Source organism: Stegastes partitus, unplaced genomic scaffold (genome assembly GCF_000690725.1).
Source record: "Stegastes partitus isolate 25-593 unplaced genomic scaffold, Stegastes_partitus-1.0.2 Scaffold1139, whole genome shotgun sequence".
In the NCBI taxonomy this organism is placed as follows: Eukaryota; Metazoa; Chordata; class Actinopteri; family Pomacentridae; genus Stegastes; species Stegastes partitus.
In genome coordinates, this window is record NW_007578870.1 from 1 (window position 1) to 19,192 (window position 19,192).

Below are 19,192 nucleotides of genomic sequence, written 5' to 3' on the forward strand. Positions count from 1 at the left end.
GTCACTCGTGTCTTTCTGAAGGACGCGTCTACTCGCTGTTTGGATGAACCGAATATTAAATTACCAACTTCTTCTCTTCCTGTGTTTGTTCTTTTCTGCAGAGTGACTATCAGCTGACCTGCTTTCTCCAGAGTGACTGCAATCTCTGCACACTGAAGCCATTCACTCCATCAACAAAATGTCAGGTAGAGATTCGCTAAGTTTACATTTTAACACAGGGTCTAAATACAAGGCCCTTCGTAGAGGCTTTTAATGCATTATACTGTGTTTTTCTGTTGCTAATGTGTGATTCTTCTTGCGTCAGGCACCTACACACCAGCCCCTGGTGGGCCTTTCTCTGCTCTCACCCCAAGCATGTGGCCGCAGGACATTCTGGCCAAGTACCATCAAGTGAGAATATACGTTTATATATTATCATAAAGAAAATACGATTTACGCGCTGTGACACATCTGCAAAATGTTTTCATGTTACACTGATATCTGCTTTTTTTTTTAATGTCTCTACAGAAGGACTCCTCAGAGCAGCCTGAGCTCCAGTACGATGAGTTCGGCTTCAGAATCGACACCGAGGGTATTTTGTTCAGACACACACTTTTTAAACACTGCTACAGTTTCTGAATCTCAGTGGAGATCTGGGGATAGATGCTACACACACACCGATCACACGTTGCATGTGACTTCAGAGTTGCTCTCTCACTTTTTTAATTTTTTTTTTCCATGCCGACTTCAGTTGAAGCATTAGTGTTTGTTTTTTTTTCTGTTTTCCAGCCTCCCTCTCCGTTATTAAATCACCCAATGTTCCGTCAGGCAGCAGCTTATTTTCGAAATTCATCTAATTGTCGACAGCTTTAATGCTGCCTTTTGTTTTTGCGTCAACATTCACATAACGAGTACAGTGCATGCCTTCAATTAGGGGAGTTCTGATTTTGGTTTTAACCACTTCCTCGTGTGTTTTCACTTTCTAAATAATGTTCCTCTTTGCTGCCATGCCTCCATCATGCTAGCTTACACTCAAATTTCAACTCAATTTTATTCACTTTTCCATCTTTCTTAATTTAAGAAGGTGCTTGGTACTGACCAGCGTTAATGTAAAGACAAACACTGCTAAAGCCGGATCTGTTATCTTCTCCCAGATGGGGAAGAGCCCAAGTCCTGTCTGGGCATCGAGGGGTCCCCCCAGCGTGAAGACCCCCAGCAGCGACTGCGCTGGCAAGCCCACCTGGAGTTCACCCACAACCACACGGTGGGAGACCTGACCTGGGAGCTCATCGATCCCGTCCTTCCACGCTCAGAGCGCCTGCGCTCCCTGGTTCTAGGTGGAATACCTCACAGCATGAGGCCACAGGTAACCAGAGCATCACACAGAACGGCTTGTAGCATTGCCTCCAAGTGGGACGCAGTGTTGTTTTTTGTTGCAAAAAAAGAATCACTGAATGAGAATGAAAGCTGTTTCTGTCTCCAAGGATGCAAAATAAATTTTAATGATGCTCTCTCTGTTAGCTCTGGATGCGTCTGTCTGGAGCGCTGCAAAAGAAGAGGACCTCTGAGATCTCCTACAGAGAAATCATCAAGAACAGCTCTAATGATGACACCTCTACAGCTAAACAGGTAAAAACCCCAGACATCTGTGCACAAAAAACGTATTTGATAGCTGTTAAGGTACAAATAGTACTGTCGGAAGTCCAAGAATCGACGTTAACATATTCAGAAATAATTACTTTCACTTACAACTGATTAAAACTAAATACATTCTAGAGATTAGATTGGTAGGAATGGGCTCCTCACATTGCAATTTTTATATTTTTCCCTCTACCTCCTCTCCCTATTCGTCCTTAGTCTTCTTTAAAATAATCATCCATTGTTCACCTGTGTCCCTCAGATAGAGAAGGACCTGTTACGGACGATGCCAACCAACGCGTGTTTCAGTAATCTGGCCAGTGTTGGAGTGCCACGACTGAGACGGGTCCTGAGAGGCCTGGCCTGGCTCTACCCAGACATCGGCTACTGTCAGGGCACTGGCATGGTGAGTAAGTTCACTCTCACCTGCAGTTTCTTAACACTGTGTACTTGTTGTAACACCTCCTTTTTACTCTTCCCATCTTCCAGGTGGTGTCCTGTCTGCTGCTCTTCCTCGAGGAGGAGGACGCGCTGTGGATGATGTGCGCCCTCATCGAAGACCTGCTTCCTCCGTCCTACTTCTCCTCCACTCTGCTGGGCGTCCAAACGGACCAGAGGGTTCTCCGTCAGCTCATCGTTCAGTACCTGCCGGCCCTCGACCGCCTCCTGCAGGAGCACGACATAGGTACTGATCAGGAAGGATGGTGGGGAGTTGATAGATGTTAACAAAAAAAAATTAATCTGACATGTTTTGGTGAATTACAACGTCTGAATTGAATTGCATACCAACTTATTGCATATAACATCCTCCTTCTCCAGAGTTGTCGCTGATCACGCTGCACTGGTTCCTCACGTCGTTTGCCAGCGTGGTGGACATCCGTCTGCTCCTCAGGATCTGGGATCTGCTCTTCTATCAAGGCTCACTGGTGCTCTTCCAGGTCACACTGGGCATGCTCAAGATTAAGGTAGCTGCTCCCAAACCTATGTTCCTCAATCTTAATCTACAGGCTGATTATAATTTACAAAATGCTGAGATGCTTCATAGTTATTTTGTTGTCTCAGTCACTCAGTTTGTGAAGCCGCATATTAGATTTTTTTTATGGATGATGAGGAAGTAATGTCAGAACAGAAACCATCCCCACACCGATGATTCTTACCACTGAAATTCGCTTCCTGACTCCAGGAGGAGGAGCTCGTGTCGTCGGAGAACTCCGCATCCATTTTCAACACTCTGTCAGACTTGCCGAGCCAGCTGAAAGACGGGCCGGCGGTTCTCGGGGAGGCGATGAGGCTAGCAGGGACGCTTTCCCAGGAAACTCTGGAGGCTCACCGACACAAACATCTCGCCTATATACTGAATGAACAGGCGCAGCTCAACAATGGGAACAACACAACGCTCAACACTAACCTCAACAAGGTCAGTTGCTTTGGTCTTTGCAAAGCTAATGTGCTGAAATGTCGGTTATTTTGTCAGAGGCTAAACAAATGATGTAGTGTGTGTTTTAGCTTTGGAGGTGTACGTGTCTACTCTTAAAGCTTTTGATAAAAAGAGCAAAGTATTCATCCCGTGTTCGTATACGTTCAGGTGGTGAGGAGACAGTCTCTGCGCAGGAAATCCACCCTGAGCTCCTTGCTGTTTGGGGAGGACGAGGCAGAAGCGCTGAAGTCAAAGAACATTAAGCAGACAGAGTTGGTGGCTGCCCTGAGAGAAGCCATAGCTCGCACTGCAGAGCACTTCCACTGCCTGGACCCGCGTCACTCCAGCACCGTGGGTTCACACACTGCAGTGTTTCTATCGTATTGTCAACTATGAACCAGCTAAAAAATAAGAGGAGGGATTCTCTCATTTGCTGGCATATCAGCCCAAATGGTTTAGCTCTTAAATGTGTGATCCATTTACTGTAGATACCCCCATTAATTCTGACCTCACTCGTCTCTCCAGGACCTGACTCCAGACTACTCCATGGAGAGCCACCAGCGAGATCACGAGAACTTTCTCGTGGTGTCTCGAAACCGGCGAAGACGGGCGAAGGCGTTGCTGGACTTTGAGCGCCACGACGACGATGAATTGGGCTTCAGGAAGAACGACATCATCACCGTGAGTCGCTGTTTACACACAAACAGAACGCGTCTCATCGTTTACACCCACATGTCACCTTCACTCATTTTTATCTTTCTCCTCAGATCATCTCACAAAAAGATGAGCACTGCTGGGTCGGTGAGCTCAACGGCCTCAGAGGTGTGTGCTCTCAGTTGCTGCTGTTTGGATCAGTTATTTGTTTTATCGTTTGTTTCACAAGATGCATTTTCTGTTTGTGACAGGTTGGTTTCCAGCAAAGTTCGTGGAGATTCTAGACGAAAGAAGCAAAGAGGTGCCGACGCATTTACATTTTTAAATCGTCTGAGTCGCGCAGCAAATGTTTCTTGCTGTGTCATGTATTATTTGTAAGCCTTGAGCATTAATTCAACACCGGCTGTCGTGTCTGTCCCCAGTACTCACTAGCAGGTGATGACTCCGTGACAGAGGCGGTGACGGATCTGGCCAGAGGCACTTTGTGTCCAGCTCTGAAAGCCATCTTTCAGCACGGTCTCAAGAAGCCGTCTATACTGGGAGGGCCCTGTCACCCGTGGCTATTCATCGAGGAGGTGGGAGAGCTTGTTATAATTCATCATGGCACCGCGGTTCACACAGTTCGCATCAATTTCCAACATCATTCTCTTTCTGCTTCCCTTTCAGGCAGCCAGTAGGGAGGTCGAGAGGGACTTCAACTCGGTCTACTCGAGACTGGTGCTGTGTAAAACCTACAGGTACAAACGCACACAGTGTCTTTGTGGGGTTTTTTTGTTTTGTCTAAATTTCTGCTCAGTCAAGAATTTAATGTGCTCGATTTGCAATGGATGGAAACCAAGATGAGATGTTTACCTCCCGCTAGGAAAATAAATAAGGATCTCATTGTTGTCTGCATTTATGAGAGAGTTTCTAGCAGTACACTGTCATAAGTAGCAGCTCATTATCTTTGGTATTTAACAGGTTGGATGAAGATGGGAAAGTTCTAACACCAGAGGAGCTGCTATACAGAGTGAGTACACATTTAATCTACTTGTTTGGGGGGAAAAAGTCATTTTAGCTCTCATAAATGTAGGAATGAATCTGAAGGTTACGTTCAGACTTCAGGCAAAATGGCCCAAATGTTTTGAAAAATACATTTACTTGTTGCTCACATGTGACACAGATCTGTTTTTTATATACCAGTGTGAACACTTCAAAATGAGCTACTAAAATCAGATACAGCTATGATTTTTCTTTGCAGTGTAATCTGAATATCTGAACTCAGTGTTTTACCAGGAGAGTTTTGTGGAGAGTTGTTGACAGACACAAGATTACTTTCATCAGCAAATTGCCGTGGCAGCATCAAACTTCATCTGGATGATTCTTGGGGAATGATGGGACACCGATGCCAAAAGTCGGAGATGTTTCCGATCGACTTGGATAAATTCTGTTAGCTTTTAATTCCTAAAGCACAAAGAGTGACTTAGAACAAAAATCTAACGATTAGTCACTACTTGAAAACTCTTACTGTACTATAAACTGTTTTCCATTAAAAGTAATCTCTGACATCCTGATATTTTAGCCAAAATCTGTTTGAGTGAAGTCCTTTCCAGACCAAAAAAAAAAGAAGCCATAATTACAAATGTCACTCACAAATTCGCCGGCTTCCACTGCACATCAGCTGACTTAATGTGTTCACAAGTTTCATGTGACATCTTTGTTCTTGTTGTTTTGTGCAATGACCAGTTCACACTGGAGTCTGATGGCGGCCACATTATAAGATATGATGCCAACAACCAAACAAAATACATACATCAAAGCAATAAGTCCAAATTTGGCACTATGGCTTCCAGCCTGACCTGCAGCCTACGATGTTCTCAGTTATTTATGACCTCCAGTCATAAGTATACCAGTCTTGTCACTTTAATGAGGCCTGGATTACCTTGAGCCTGAAGCAATGAACAAAAGTAGGAAACCCACGAGCGCCCTCTGTTGGCTCTTCCCAGGCGGTGCAGTCGGTCAACATGAGCCACGACTCGGCACACGCTCAGATGGACGTCAAATTCAGATCGCTCGTCTGCGTCGGCCTCAAGTAAGTTTTCTTCAAGTGATCAGACCGTTCAGTTCTGCGAGTAAACGCGCTCGCTTTGTCAGGCCTGTTTCCTAACATGCCCGTCTCTCCAGTGAACAGGTGCTGCACCTGTGGTTGGAGGTGTTGTGCTCCAGCATGGCTGCCGTGGAGAAATGGTATCACCCGTGGTCGTTCCTCCGTAGTCCTGGATGGGTGCAGATCAAGTGTGAGCTCAGGTAAGAAAACCCACCTTACAAATTAAGGAGGTTAAACTGCTTTCAACCACTATTTTCCACATTTACCATCCAGAATTCAGCAGTGAAAATATCAAAGAATGTGTCAAAGAGCCATAAAGAACAAAAAATAAACAAAAAGGCAAGTTGTGTGTTAATGAGGACACACAATCAGGCCAATAAAACTAACAATAACCACTGCTTTCTGTCTTCTCAGGGTCCTATCAAAGTTTGCCTTCAGTCTCTCCCAAGATTGCGAGCTACCCGACAAGAAAGAGGTGAGCCGAGGAGATCAAGTGTGACTAATCGAAAACAACATGTTAGAACTCAGGAGAGAACAACTTTATGACTTTATGCCGTTTCAGAAATCTCCTATTCAGAAAGCGGAAGTTATGGATGTGCTGGTTCAGCATCACCTCTTTAGTTGGGACATCTAGGTAACGTGACGAGACCGTCGGCACTGTAGTCACGAGTTAGACGCCTTCGCTGTTCAGATTTAGTTACCTTGTTGCACGCTTCCTGTTTGGATTGAGTTTTAAAAGGAAAAGCTGGTAGGATCGCCCTGCTTCCTGTAGGTCTTTAATACACGTTGACGTGATGGTTAAATCCCTGTAGCTGCTCCTGTCTTCGCTAGAATAGAGAAAATCCCTGATAATGCCTGTGCTTTTTCTGCTGTAACGAGTCCAGTGCACATCATTAGTTACCACATGACAGAAAACTAAAAACCTCTGGCCAGACTCCAGATGTCAAAGCATTTTCTTGCATCGTCAGAAAAAGTCCCTCCTTTTTCAGAAATGTCTCATTGGCGTTTGGTCAGAAGGTTAAAACCGTGCGGCGGAGCTGCTCTGTGTAATGCACTATTGATTTTTGCCTTTAAGTAAAAGCCTTTCCACGTTTCATCCGTTTCCCAGGAGAAGGAGCAGAAGCCGCTCAAAGAAGGAGTGCAGGACATGCTGGTGAAACATCACCTCTTCAGCTGGGACATAGACGGCTAGAATCCTCCCCAGTGTTCCTGTAGATTTGATGTTTCCTCACCTTTTTGTTACGTCGGCTAAAGGACTGTCATCTTTGGAGAATGGTAACACCCAAAAGTAATGACTGAAACCCATCATGAAGTGCAACTGGCTTGTGTGTGCTGAAGCATGTGTACATTGTAGTGCATACTTTATTTTTTTTGTGCATACTAGTGTCGGAGTTTCACTACAAGGTTCAATAAACGACATGTGAAGCACTCCTGTAGTACAGAATAGTCTGTACCTGTACAAGTTGTGTCCAAACTGTAAGTATTCCTTCTTGGGTATTCAGAGTCCCGGGAGACGTTTCTGTAAAGTCCCCAAATTTAAAGACCAAAAAAATAGAACATTCCTGCACATGAAGCTGTAAAGTTCCACACTATTTTTGAGAGGAATGGTGCTTACCTCAACATCCTGAACTCCATAATCTTATTTCATGAAACACTCACGTTGCACATGCCGAGTAAAGCCTTTTTCAGGTTGCGATGGAGTAAGTGTGCTACCCCGACACAGTGGTAGCCAACAGCCTGCACTTGTAAGATATGATGTACATGAAGCAGATGATTTGTGTTACATAAATACATGTTACAAAATATATATATATATATATAATCTATAACTTGTAATGTTTTGGTTCTTTTTGTATATAAACACATTAGTTTGTTTTCACTAAATGTCCCGTCGCAGGTTAAAGCAGACTTCAAAGTGCATTTACATACGAAAACAGAAGCTACAGTCGTCCTCAAACGTATTCACAACCTTCCATTAAAGAAAAACTCACAACAGTCACTCAAATAACTAGAAACTGAAAAAAGTAATAATAAATAAAAATTTGCTAAATTATAATTTAGTGAAATAAGACGTTGCTTTTGAATTGTGGTTGAAAGGGATAATTTAAAAAAACAAAACTGTCTAATTGTAGCACTTTGCTGATGAGCAGTGGTCCAGAATACCTGTCAACAGGTGCACAAGTCTGACTGAGAGTTACAGGAAACACCTGATGATGGCAGTGATTGGCTCAGAGGGTTGTTCAGCTACATGTTAGTTTATGGCTCCCATCATGCTTGTTTGCTTATTTTTTTTTTAATATTTCTGTTGAACCACAATTCCAAAGCAACGTCATGGTGTTCATTAAATTTTTATTTATTATTACTTTTGTCAATTTCAGCTTATTTCAGTGATGTTTTCCAGTCTTTAATGGGAGGTTGTGAATACATCTGAGGACGACTTTATATTATATTGATATTCCTCAACAAGAAATGATGTTTGCTTGTTATATTTTTTAGGACATTTTGTTTTTCGGACAGCGCTGTTGTTGTTTCGGTTGTTACTCCTGCCAAGCTGATTCCATCTTTAACTGTAATTTCAGTTAAGGTTTGTTTTTTACTTCCACTAGTATGTGTAATTCTCCTGTGTGCAGAAAACAAAACCAACTCGGTTTCTGGGTTTCCTTGACTGTAGCTGTTCTATCAAACTTGAAGCTTCTGGTGTCTGCTCAGAGACGACTTCCCACCTGTGACGTATGACACTACTGATGAAACCTCAGCACTCTCCTGTATATAAACTGACAACACGCTGAACCCGTCCCTCCTGCTGTCGAATCATTCCAAATGTGTTTTCACTCGCGTCACATGTAGTGAGATTAAGAGGAAAAATGCACATAAATAAGCAGCACTGTTGAAAAGTTCAGTAAAGTGTGTTTATTCATGGTCTGGGGTTGTTTTTTTTTTTTATTATTATTATTATTTTGTGGCAAAGTGTTTTAAAATGTCACAACATGGTAACAGCGACAGGCCATAACGCATGAAGTACTAGAGTTACAAGTAGTACGGCATGTCTTATAATCATTAGCAGCTGCTGGAGTGACGACGTGTGTGTGTGTGTGTGTGTGTGTGCTGTGTTTGTACTATACGGTTTGTACATGGACTGACGATGGAAGCGTGACGGATACTGCTGAATCTAAGAGCGCGAGTGAGAGAGTAGGTGGAGAGATTCCCACCATCCAGGAGTAAATGTTATGCATGTATGCCAAATAAATAACTGACAATTATAAAATGCAACACCTTTTTTTTTTCTTTTTATACATTTTCCATATATCTAGAATTTTAAATGTGCCCTCTGCTACATTCATTTGTGATTTGCATACATTTTTTTTGTACAACGGCATCTTTCCAATCGGTACGACTAACAGCTAATTTACATATGCGGTATAAATAGTACAACTGTCTTATCATTGCAAATACACAGGGAATGCGTGGGGGGGAGTTTCACTTGATAGCTGCTCGTATTGGTATTGGACCCCTTTTTGTCTTGCCTTCCCTCCCCTGAGCTGGAGAGACAAAATTAAATAAAATCAACATCCTGAGTGAGGCTAACCTCAAAAGCCCACACTGCTTTCTGTCACCCAGAACCACTCGGGAGTAGTAAAGGCAGCTGACGATAAAATGCATAAAAAGGTGTATGCTTTTGGTGTGACGCATACCCCCCTGTTGTGTTCCCTTTTTTTAAAAAATAAAAACTATATGACCTGGTGTAAAAAGGCAAGGAGTAGTAAGACTGAGGAGTGTGTCTCGCTCCGAACACGTGTATCCTTAATGGTTTGTGGAATGAAGACACTTGGTGGAGTGATCGAGAAGGGAGGTCTGCACTGGGCGGGGCGGGGAGGCGGGACGAGAGGGCGATTCAGCAGTTTCCTATCCCCGACGAGGACGGCGCCGCTGTCGAGTTGGTGCTGCTGTTCTGGCCTTTTCCTTTGTGCCTCTGGCCGCCCCGTCTCCGTCCACCACCCCCGGACTTTGGCTGCAAGAGGAGAGAAAAGACTCGATGAGGCCTCGCCTGCTCAGAAACACGCTTCTCAAAAAAACGAGGCACCACAAGCTCGCTTCATCAAACGCCATCCTCGCAACTCTCAACACGGTTTACCTTGTTCTCTTTGTTGCCCTCCTTTATTTGAGGGTCATCATCTCCCTCTCCCTTCAGAGGCAAGCAGAAGAGAGGGCGAGAGTGCAAAGGAGTGATGCGCAAGTTAGATGAAAGAAGTCAGAGTTAGAAAGGAAAAGCAGCGTTAGTGCAAGTACCCAGCAAGAGGCAGGAAATCCAGAGAAACACAGGAAGAGCACAACCACGCACAATTTGCACAACGCCGTATGTTTTCGGCTTTATTTGTCGACTGGTGACTCACCGGCTGTGTCGTGTTGGGGCCCGCTGGCTGTGCTATCGTCGCCGCGTCGTCGCCGGCTGCCACGGTGCCGTCCTCTTTTCGGAGCGGTGCCTTTTTTGTAGACTGCATTTTGATTTGTGGAGGTTTGGAGTTTGATGGCATGTTATTGGTGGATTGCAACAGCTGGAGAAAAAAAAAAAGGAGCTAGTTGTGAAATAATACAAGAAGTTCTACATCTCAGTCTGAAGTCATGTCTGGAGTTAAAGTCTCACGAACATCAGGAATTCTTTAATAAAGAGCCCTAATAAGGCACATTTGCAGGTTTAAAGGGGTTAAAAATACTAAATATTTTTCTGTACATTGATCTTTTCACACACTGTCTGAAATGCTACATTTGAGCTCCTATCTGCACAAAAAAGCTGTAAAAGAAATGTGTATATAGAAAGGTGGAAAAAATCAGGAAGGCATATGATTCATTTTAATTCTTTTCTGCTGATGTTTACCCAGGATTGTTTTTTTTTTTTTACAAATATTCTACTCCTATTAAATGCCCAACTATTATGACTTTTAACCTATAGCATTCTGTAACAGCTGGTATTCTTGATAAATATTATAAGAAGCCTTCTTAGTTTTCTCTTATACTTTCCCTACGTAGAAACTGTCCAGAGACTATTTTTTAGCGATGAGAGCTGGGCAACCTGGCAGGAGAACATCTCTGAACAGGATGTGTCATTTCATTGTGCGAACATCTCAGTGTAAACTTGGTCCAGCTACCTTAGTGATGGTCCCCACAGCCTTGGTGCGCCCCTCTCTGAACACCAGCCTCTGGTCGCAGTGCAGGTACTCGGGCGTCTTGATGAAGCGGAAATGGACCGAAGCCTTGTCTCCTGTCCGTAAGCAGTCTCTGTTCATGGACAGGATGGTGGCCGTCTGCCTGATGCTGCCACAGTGGACTGAGCGGGGGGGGGAGGGAGGGAAAAATTGGAAAAATGAGAAACTGAAATATGCACAGTTAATTACTGCGTGACTGGGTGAGGCTCTGCTGTACTTCTATCAGTGATTGTGTAGAAATTGCACATTATCCGAGTAACATCTACAGAACTTCCAGACACTCAAATGTCTGGTCTTCACCATAAAGCTGCAACAGAAACACCTCGAGCTTGTTCTTTCTGCACATGTATCTGCCTCTGTTACCCACCCATGGCCTGGTATCTGGGGGATATCGTGGTGGGATGATGCAGCACCAGGATCTCGGCCTCAAACTCCCAGGTCGCCTGCGGGCTTAACCTCGGGGACACCATCACCATGCCTTTCCTTATGGACGATCGCTTGATCTAGGAGGAGCAAAAAAAACAGAAGAGACACAGAGGTAGGAGGAATCAGTTCTCAAGTTCATTGTTAAAGCCTTGCTGCTGATACAGAACCTCCCCTAAAAACAACACAATGTGGTTTTCACCCAATGAGCAGCTGCTCTAAATGCAATCCCAGACATCTCCACTAGGTGCTACTGCAGAACTCCCTCCTACCTTTTTGAGAGCAAACGACGCAGTCTGACCTCCTCTAACTTCCTTCACAGGCATTCTCTTGCGGTGGATTGATTTGACAGCGATGGGGATGAAGCTCCCGAGAGGGTCCGGCCCCAGCAGCATGGTGTCGTTCAGACGTATGAGTCCACGTAAAGTAGTTCCTGACACTACAGTTCCCACCCCCTGGGGCACAAACAGGCGTTAAGGTTTGTATTTAGTTCACACAGTAAAACACATTTAGAGACGGGAGCTTTTCCATTAAGTACCGGCACAGAGTAGGTGTCGTCTATCTGAAACTCGGCGGGCTGGTCGTCGCGGTAGGATGTCCTGGAGGACAGCAGGTTGAGGAACATCTTCAGCAGGTCCATGTTCTCTCCAGTCACGTTGGAGATTTGAAAGATGGGGCACATCCTGGAGGGACACAACACCCAGGTTACAAGGATGCACTTCCACTCTGTCTGTAAATCTGGCTGGAGCAGACCTAGCACCTCTCTGAGCTGAAGTTCGAAGCCGTGACTATGACGTCGTCCTTGTTCTGCACCAGAACGGGAATCTTCCTGCAGCCCGGCGACTTCAGTAACCTCTGGAGCAGCTTCAGGGTCTCTGGTAGAGGAAAGCAAACATTAAAAAACTGCATATTAGCCAACATATCAACACGAGGTTCACCGTATAGAACAGAACAGAGAGCTTCAGGGGACTGACCTTGCAGGATGTTGGCTGGACACATGTCGATCTTGGTTACCACGACAAACACAGGCACATTGAGAGCTAAAGCCAGGCCCAGGTGCTCTTTGGTCATCCCTACGATACCTGCGTTACTGCCCACCTGGAGAGGAAGGGAAGAGAACACGTGATTCCTCTACATTCATGGAATACAATGCATATCGTCCTTGTTTCACGTTCTGATAGGCAGTAAAATGAGTAACTTTAAGTATTCAGCTTTAGCGCTGCGCTGTACACCTTAAAACAACACTTCTCCCCTTCTCATTAGCAGCTGCACTGACAGAATGACAGCTTCAGCAGCAGCAGGACTGTGTGCAGCACTCTGCTTCACTCTCTGCAGGAGTAGTGGGTGTGCCAACCGCTTTTCTCCTTCTCTGATAAGCAGCTGCAGCTCTCATGATGATAAAACGAGAAGCTCGGTCAGCATGCTGACGACTCACAAATCAAAATGTGGCATTATTTCTCCTACAGCCCACAATCAGGGCGGGTCAACGGACACCGTAAACCTGCCTGGAACTGATGTTTCACCAAATGCTGACTTGTTCAAAGAATATAAAGTAACGGGTTAGTCAATATGACGGATTAAATCACCTCCAGGCCCTCCATATAAATCAAACGAGCGGCTTTATTATTGACAAACAAACTTGTCAATAATAACTGTCGACTCATCAATATCTCTGTATGGAAATTCAGCGTTCACATCAGTGAAACGTACTTCATCGTAGCTTGTAAGCAGCTAATAATCAGGCGTTTGAAGCTCAATGACACCAGTTACAAATGGTTAATTAAATTCCTGCAGAAAAAGTGGGTGACTGAAATGTGCACTAAAGTACAGCTCACACACACTTTGACAAGCAGCAGTGTGATGTGTTACAGTGGAGGGGTGTGAGCATGTGAGAAGCTGATTTTAACGATGGTTTCCTCAAGTCCTCATAGATATTAAAATGTACGATCACACCATAGGACAACAATTCCCTCCTGCTGTTTTATGGCTTCATTTCACAACTGCTGCTGTGTTGTTTGTTTGTTCTTTTTTGTTTTTTAATTCATAAGAAAGACAACCTATTTTAAGTTCCATGTTGCCGTATATTATTCCATTATGCTGCCTGATGTTTAAGGTTTTTGTTGTGGTTATTGTTTTAATATATTCAGGCAGATATCATGACAGCACTGATAGATCCGGATTTCTTTTACATGTGGCACCCAATCAGGATTTATATGTCCGCTTGTACATCATCTCTTGTCCCTTCCTTTTCCCGCTCACTGACCATGAGCATGCAGAAGTCTGGAAGGTGTCCCGTCATCCCAAACACGGTGGTCTTCAGGTATTTCTCATGGCCGGCCAAGTCTATGAAGGTGATGACTTTGGAGGACTTCTCGCAGATTTTGGTCCAGTCCAGGCTTCCTCCGTGGCTGTCTGGTTTGTTCACCACCTGGAGACAGGCAGGTACCATGAACAATACGCACACACAGCAGCCACACGTTCTACCGAGAGAACATTTAAGTACAAGAACCATATTCACTTCACATAGGAGATATTTTACATCTATTATACACTAAAAGTACAGCCTTCCAAACCTTGAGCTTTTCCTCCAGTACATTGAAGAGGATTTTTCTGATCTATCCTCTATATTGCAATTAAATTTCTCTCTCTTAAGAGCTGCACCTGCTTCACAGTTCAGTACCTCATACTATAGCACAAAAACTAATCGCACAAACCCTCACTGAGCTTTAAGAATTACGCTTCTTTACGACTGACTGCAGCCGCTAGACCTCACCTGCCCCTCCTGGTCAAAGCCCAGGATGTCGTTGCCCACGCTGCTGGTCCTGCCGCTCTCCATCTCATGCTTGTGTCTGAAAAGTTTCTGGCGAGCGAAGCCTCTGCCGTTGTCCAGCTCGCCGTGTGTCAACACTCCCAGCAGGGTGCTCTTACCGGCATCCACGTTCCCGACTACCGCAACCCTGAGGGACACAGGAGGAGCGAAATGTCATCTAAAGTGTAGCAAGAAGGCGTGGCTTTCAGTAGCCAATGATGGTCAGCGTTTAAAGGCCTTTAATTGTTTTAATTAGGCATAAAACACGATGTCGTTATTGAAGTGTTACTTTGCCCAGTGATGGAGATGGAAGAACGATGGAAAAACCTTCTTAAGAGCACCTTAACTGGTTTTACAACTGGTTTAACAGGTTTTACAGTCTGTCCAACCCTTATAAGCCCCTTTCTTTACTGTAGAAATGACCTTCCCTTCTAAACACACAGCGCCCAGGCATTTCAGAAACCCAGAGGAAACCTCTGGCATTGCTAACGGACAGCAACCGTGACCCCATGACAGCTCACCTGACCTCCAGGAAGTCCAGCTCACCCACACGCCTCCGGATCAGATAGTCACGCACCAAACCGGCGGCCTCGTTGCGCTCTCGCAGCGTGATCAGGTCGGCGTCCAGTTGCTCACACATGGAGCGAACGGTGGCGACCGAAGCCTCCATGTCTTTCTCATCCAGACCCCAGTCGCCACCATCTACAGAGGACAACAACGGGGGATTTGTTATAAACTGATGTGGCACTTGTCTTTAATAAATTTTTGTTTTAGCCTTGTTGTGCTTTTGTAATTCTTGTCCTGCTACTACAAGCTGCTGTGAAATTTAAATTTCCCCAGTGAGAAACCAATGGACTTCATTTGTTATCTTTACACTGTCTCGACTATTTGATGACTTGTTTGGTTTCCAAAATGTCAGAAAAAGTGTGAAAAGTGTTTCCCAAAGCCCAAGACAACATTCTTGAATGCCTTGTTTTGTCTACAACGAAAAGATATTTCTATTATAATGTCACAGAGGATTTAAAAAAATGAAAATATACAACTTTAAGAGGCTGGAATCTGAGAATGTGGATGTTTTTTCTTAGTTTAATATTTCACAACTAATCGAGAGACTAAAAAATAGGTGAGAAAGGTTTAAACAAAAAAAAAAGAGAGAGAGACTTTCATCTATAAACTACTGCATCTCTGTAATTTTCTCACCTGAGCCCATCCCAACCACATAGATGGTCTCTCCACATCCCTCCTCCATCCTGTCCCGTAGCTGCCGAAGTAACGAGTCATACTGCTCTCCGTTCGGGCTAACAAGTGCCAGCTGTTGGGTTCCGGTGAGGAAAAAAGAGAAAATATAAAGAGAACATCGACCATTGTTGCAGTCATGGTTGCTCTGGGATTCTAGGTTTAATCAAAGAAAACCCTCCACCGAAAAAGCTGCGACAGTCGGTCCTCGTTGAGAAGTTGAGGTGGGATTGCATCAGGTGTGGCTGCTTTCAAGAGCACGACTCTGACTGTACTACAGAGTTTTATTCTCATTTTATTCAGCTTGCACATTCAGAATGCAAGCCAGGTGAAAAGGTAAAGAAAAAAAACCTGAAGGGAAGTTCAAAAGCTGCTATTCACATGCAAACACAGCTGTCTTCCTTCCCATGAAACACCTCAAGGTTACACATGAGCAGCACCGTGATCCCTGCTGATACGGACTCACAGAGCTCCATTATGCCGCGGTCAAAACTGGTTTGGGGTGTTTGCTAAGAATAAGCAAGTAACACAAATAAATTAAGACTTGCTGTCAGCACAACAGTGGAAGCATTGTTTTTTTTGTTTTTTGAAGTAATTATCCCCCCAAAAAGAATGAATTAAAGTGACTTTGGCTCTCAGATGGAACAAATGAACCTTGCTATTGTGGGAATGTGGTTTGAGTTTCGTTTTGGGTCACAGTGAAGATAATGACTTTCTTTTTCCACTGTCAAGATAAACAGTACAGGCGTGTCTCTTGAAAACCTGATTATGAAGGTGCTACTACTACGACAGAACATGGAAACTTTTTTTAAAAATGTGTGAATAAACTGGTGGAGCTCCAGAAGCGCATCATCGTCTACAGGAGCTCATCGAAGTATGAGTTCATTGATAACGTCAGATAAGATCAGAAGCTGACAGCCTGATGACACCATCAAGAGCCAAAGTCAACAAGGGACTGCCTCCCTGATGCAACACTGGTGCAATCTGTTTGTGTGACCTATAATTACACTGTAATGTGTCACTCGACCCTGACATGCACCAACTTTATTGCATTCACTCTTGCATTTAAACATCCAGGATGACAACATGGTAAACACTTACTCATCCGACCAGTTTCAGTACTCAACAGCTGCTTTCAGTTGATCAAAACAGGCCTGCAGCTCCATTTAAGCAGACAGTCAGATATCTGCTGGTGTTGGTGCAGCAGGATGACCTGAACACGTTATCTTGTTGTGTTGTTGTTGTTTTTTTAACAGTCTGTGTGTTAGTGAATTGGGCTTAACTGGCTGTGTCAAGCCAATATTTTTGGTTTGACAGCAAGGGTTATGTTGCTTGGCCTTGCTTCAATCAGTGGTATTGAATTCAGATATGCTTATAGATGCTGCAGTGTGTTTGGATGTGAAACTAATGTTAGCATCAGCTAGAGCTAAGCAGCTAACGTTAGCCGCAGCTAGCTATTTTATTTAACGTCAGCAAAAGCAGCCCCGACTCAAAGAAGTCAGTAATATTTAATATTTATTTAAACATATGGTAGGTACATTGTGGTACAATACGCCATGTATTGTAATTACACGTTTACATGCAATAAACGCATTATTATTATTTTCTTCATTCATTCATTCATTCCCAGCAGCGGCTAGCATGCTAACGTTAGCGGGAGGGCCTAGCGGTACCTTGCTAGTGAAGTCGATGCCGCGGTCCTCGGGCTCGCCGTTGAGCACGTCCCCGTCGTCGAAGCACTCGTCGCCGGTGTCGTCGCCGCATCCTCCCCGGTCCGGAGCGAATATGCTGGCGGGCACTAAAGCGTCGGCGAGCTGCACGGAGCCCGGGCTGATGCCTGGCTCATGAGGCGCCGCTATCGATGCCATTTCGATGCCAACTCCGCGGTGATAAATTCGCAGGCTGTCCGGGTTGTTGTGATGACGGCTGGAGCCGAACAGCGAACCAGGACACAAGACGCTACCAGGCTAACGGGAGCTAGCCAGCATTAGCCGCAGCAAAGCTAACCTACAGGTAAAAGCCCACTTTAACTGGCATTACTATAACATGATGTTGGTTTATCATGCACTGTGCCGCATTTAGAGATATTTAACAATAAGAATGTCCTCATCAATATTAACCAGGAGGCGTCGGTGAGCGTGTGTTTTTCCCCGCCGCTCACCAATAGAGTTGAAGCCGCTGTGGGGATGTGAGCAGCGGACCAATAGCAGGGAGGGGGTCGTTCATATGATTACAGGTTGGACCAAACCCTCACACACAATCTGCTGTAATCACAGTGCAACTGCTGAAATACTGATGTAACAGCAACTCAAAACATGTACAGATCTCTTTATCTAATTATATCATCAAGTTTCATACATTCCTGTAACTTTTCCTCCTGTCCTGTCCGTGCAACACATGTTAAATCATATCAATAATGAGTAATAACTTAAGAAAAAAATAAATATATTCTGACAGAGTGTTATAATAACATGGATTTCTGACTGATTTAATTTTCAGTGATTGATCTGACTTTACAGGCTGATTAAATTGGACAGAAAATGTTCTGTGTGACCTGTACAAGAAAAAAACAACAAATGATAAACGCTCATAACAAAACTTTTAGATTTTTTTCCTCCGTTTTTACACTTTCTTAATGCATATTAAGAAAATCTCTGAGCTGTTAAAGACAGAAAATACAGGGTTACCTTGCTGGTGTCCTCAGAAGATTGAAATAACACTTGTGTCAAGCCCCATGACAGATGTGTGTTTCCTAATCTGATAAATTAATGCAATATAATGTTAGAATTTATGTGATAATAACAAAGCAGTGTGCCTACATATATTCTACTTTTATGTAAAGGTAAGCACAATATTTGTACATAACAACAATGATAATAATCAAATGCAGAGACAGTTATTTAACAGTATGTCACATTTATACAGTCTTACGGTCACAACCATAATGCTTATGTGGCTCGTGACAAAGGTGAGTTTGACATTCCTGCTCTATGATGATAATAAAACACTGGTTCATGATACTACAGGAGTGTGAGTTCACCTCTAAGGCTGCTTTTCAGACATTAAAACACACCTGCGATGTCTTTAACAGTGTCTACGGCAGCCTTTTAGCCCCAATATATCATATTTTCTAATCATTGACTGTATTTACTGAGTTATTAGACTTTTTCATGTCCTTTAGAAGATGTTATTTCACCACTATGATACAATTATGACTGTTGTTTGGAAAGAGAACAACAGGTGGTTTAATAATTGTGTCCAAAGCTGCTTATATATTTAATTTAATCAAGTTAACGTCATGCTGTAGTAGCAGACAGTGACCACAGCAGGGCAGTGAACACTCAGATCAACTTCACTCAGAGTCTAAGCAGGAAGTACGGCTAATAATTCCTATCAAGCACTTATAGTAAAAGCTCTTAAACATGTTTAACTATGTGTCTAGAGATAGAAACATTCATAAATGTGGTTTTACTGCTCGGTTCATGTTGCTTGATAATCAAACGATTACTAATATAAGTGCAGCATGACAATGATCATCATTTATATGCTGATAATTATAGCCAGTGTAATGAAATATTATAATATCTGTAGCCTATGATTACCATGGAGATATGTGAGTGTTTTCCTCTGTTTATGCAAAAGCTCTCTGTGTCATTAGACCTGCTGACTGTCTTGAGACTGAGTCTTTGGGCAACAGGAACCGTATCGCTCTCTGTGCTACGATGAACTTCTGATGCAAGAACCACATT

At 43.8% G+C, this 19,192-nt stretch overlaps 2 protein-coding genes across 3 annotated transcripts; one reads left to right on the forward strand and one right to left on the reverse strand.

Annotated features, from left to right (window-relative positions):
• The first annotated feature begins 100 nt into the window (after window positions 1-100).
• Window positions 101-7,600, forward strand: LOC103368284 (small G protein signaling modulator 3). The gene is made up of 20 exons (XM_008296609.1): window positions 101-185; window positions 305-390; window positions 508-571; window positions 1,134-1,345; window positions 1,501-1,608; window positions 1,880-2,023; window positions 2,107-2,302; window positions 2,437-2,582; window positions 2,801-3,034; window positions 3,203-3,385; window positions 3,560-3,715; window positions 3,802-3,856; window positions 3,940-3,989; window positions 4,111-4,263; window positions 4,355-4,425; window positions 4,649-4,697; window positions 5,674-5,759; window positions 5,852-5,974; window positions 6,189-6,249; window positions 6,883-7,600. Exons 1-20 carry the CDS (start codon window positions 179-181, stop codon window positions 6,964-6,966), a joined length of 2,268 nt encoding a protein of 755 aa, XP_008294831.1. The 5' UTR covers window positions 101-178; the 3' UTR covers window positions 6,967-7,600.
• Window positions 7,601-8,664: 1,064 nt separating this feature from the next.
• On the reverse strand, window positions 8,665-17,459 carry LOC103368283 (GTP-binding protein 1). 2 transcript variants are annotated; one of them, XM_008296607.1, is made up of 13 exons: window positions 17,117-17,459; window positions 15,408-15,519; window positions 14,729-14,909; window positions 14,172-14,355; window positions 13,662-13,826; window positions 12,373-12,496; window positions 12,159-12,273; window positions 11,937-12,081; window positions 11,671-11,853; window positions 11,343-11,478; window positions 10,919-11,097; window positions 10,166-10,327; window positions 8,665-9,783 (listed from the first exon to the last, which is right to left on the reverse strand). In XM_008296607.1, the coding sequence occupies exons 1-13, from the start codon at window positions 17,309-17,311 to the stop codon at window positions 9,667-9,669; spliced, it is 1,998 nt and encodes a 665-aa protein (XP_008294829.1). In that variant the 5' UTR covers window positions 17,312-17,459; the 3' UTR covers window positions 8,665-9,666. The 2 variants fall into 2 exon arrangements, with proteins under 2 accessions (XP_008294829.1, XP_008294830.1); XM_008296608.1 differs by lacking the exon at window positions 15,408-15,519 and having other exon boundaries at window positions 17,117-17,182.
• Between the last annotated feature and the right edge of the window lie 1,733 nt (window positions 17,460-19,192).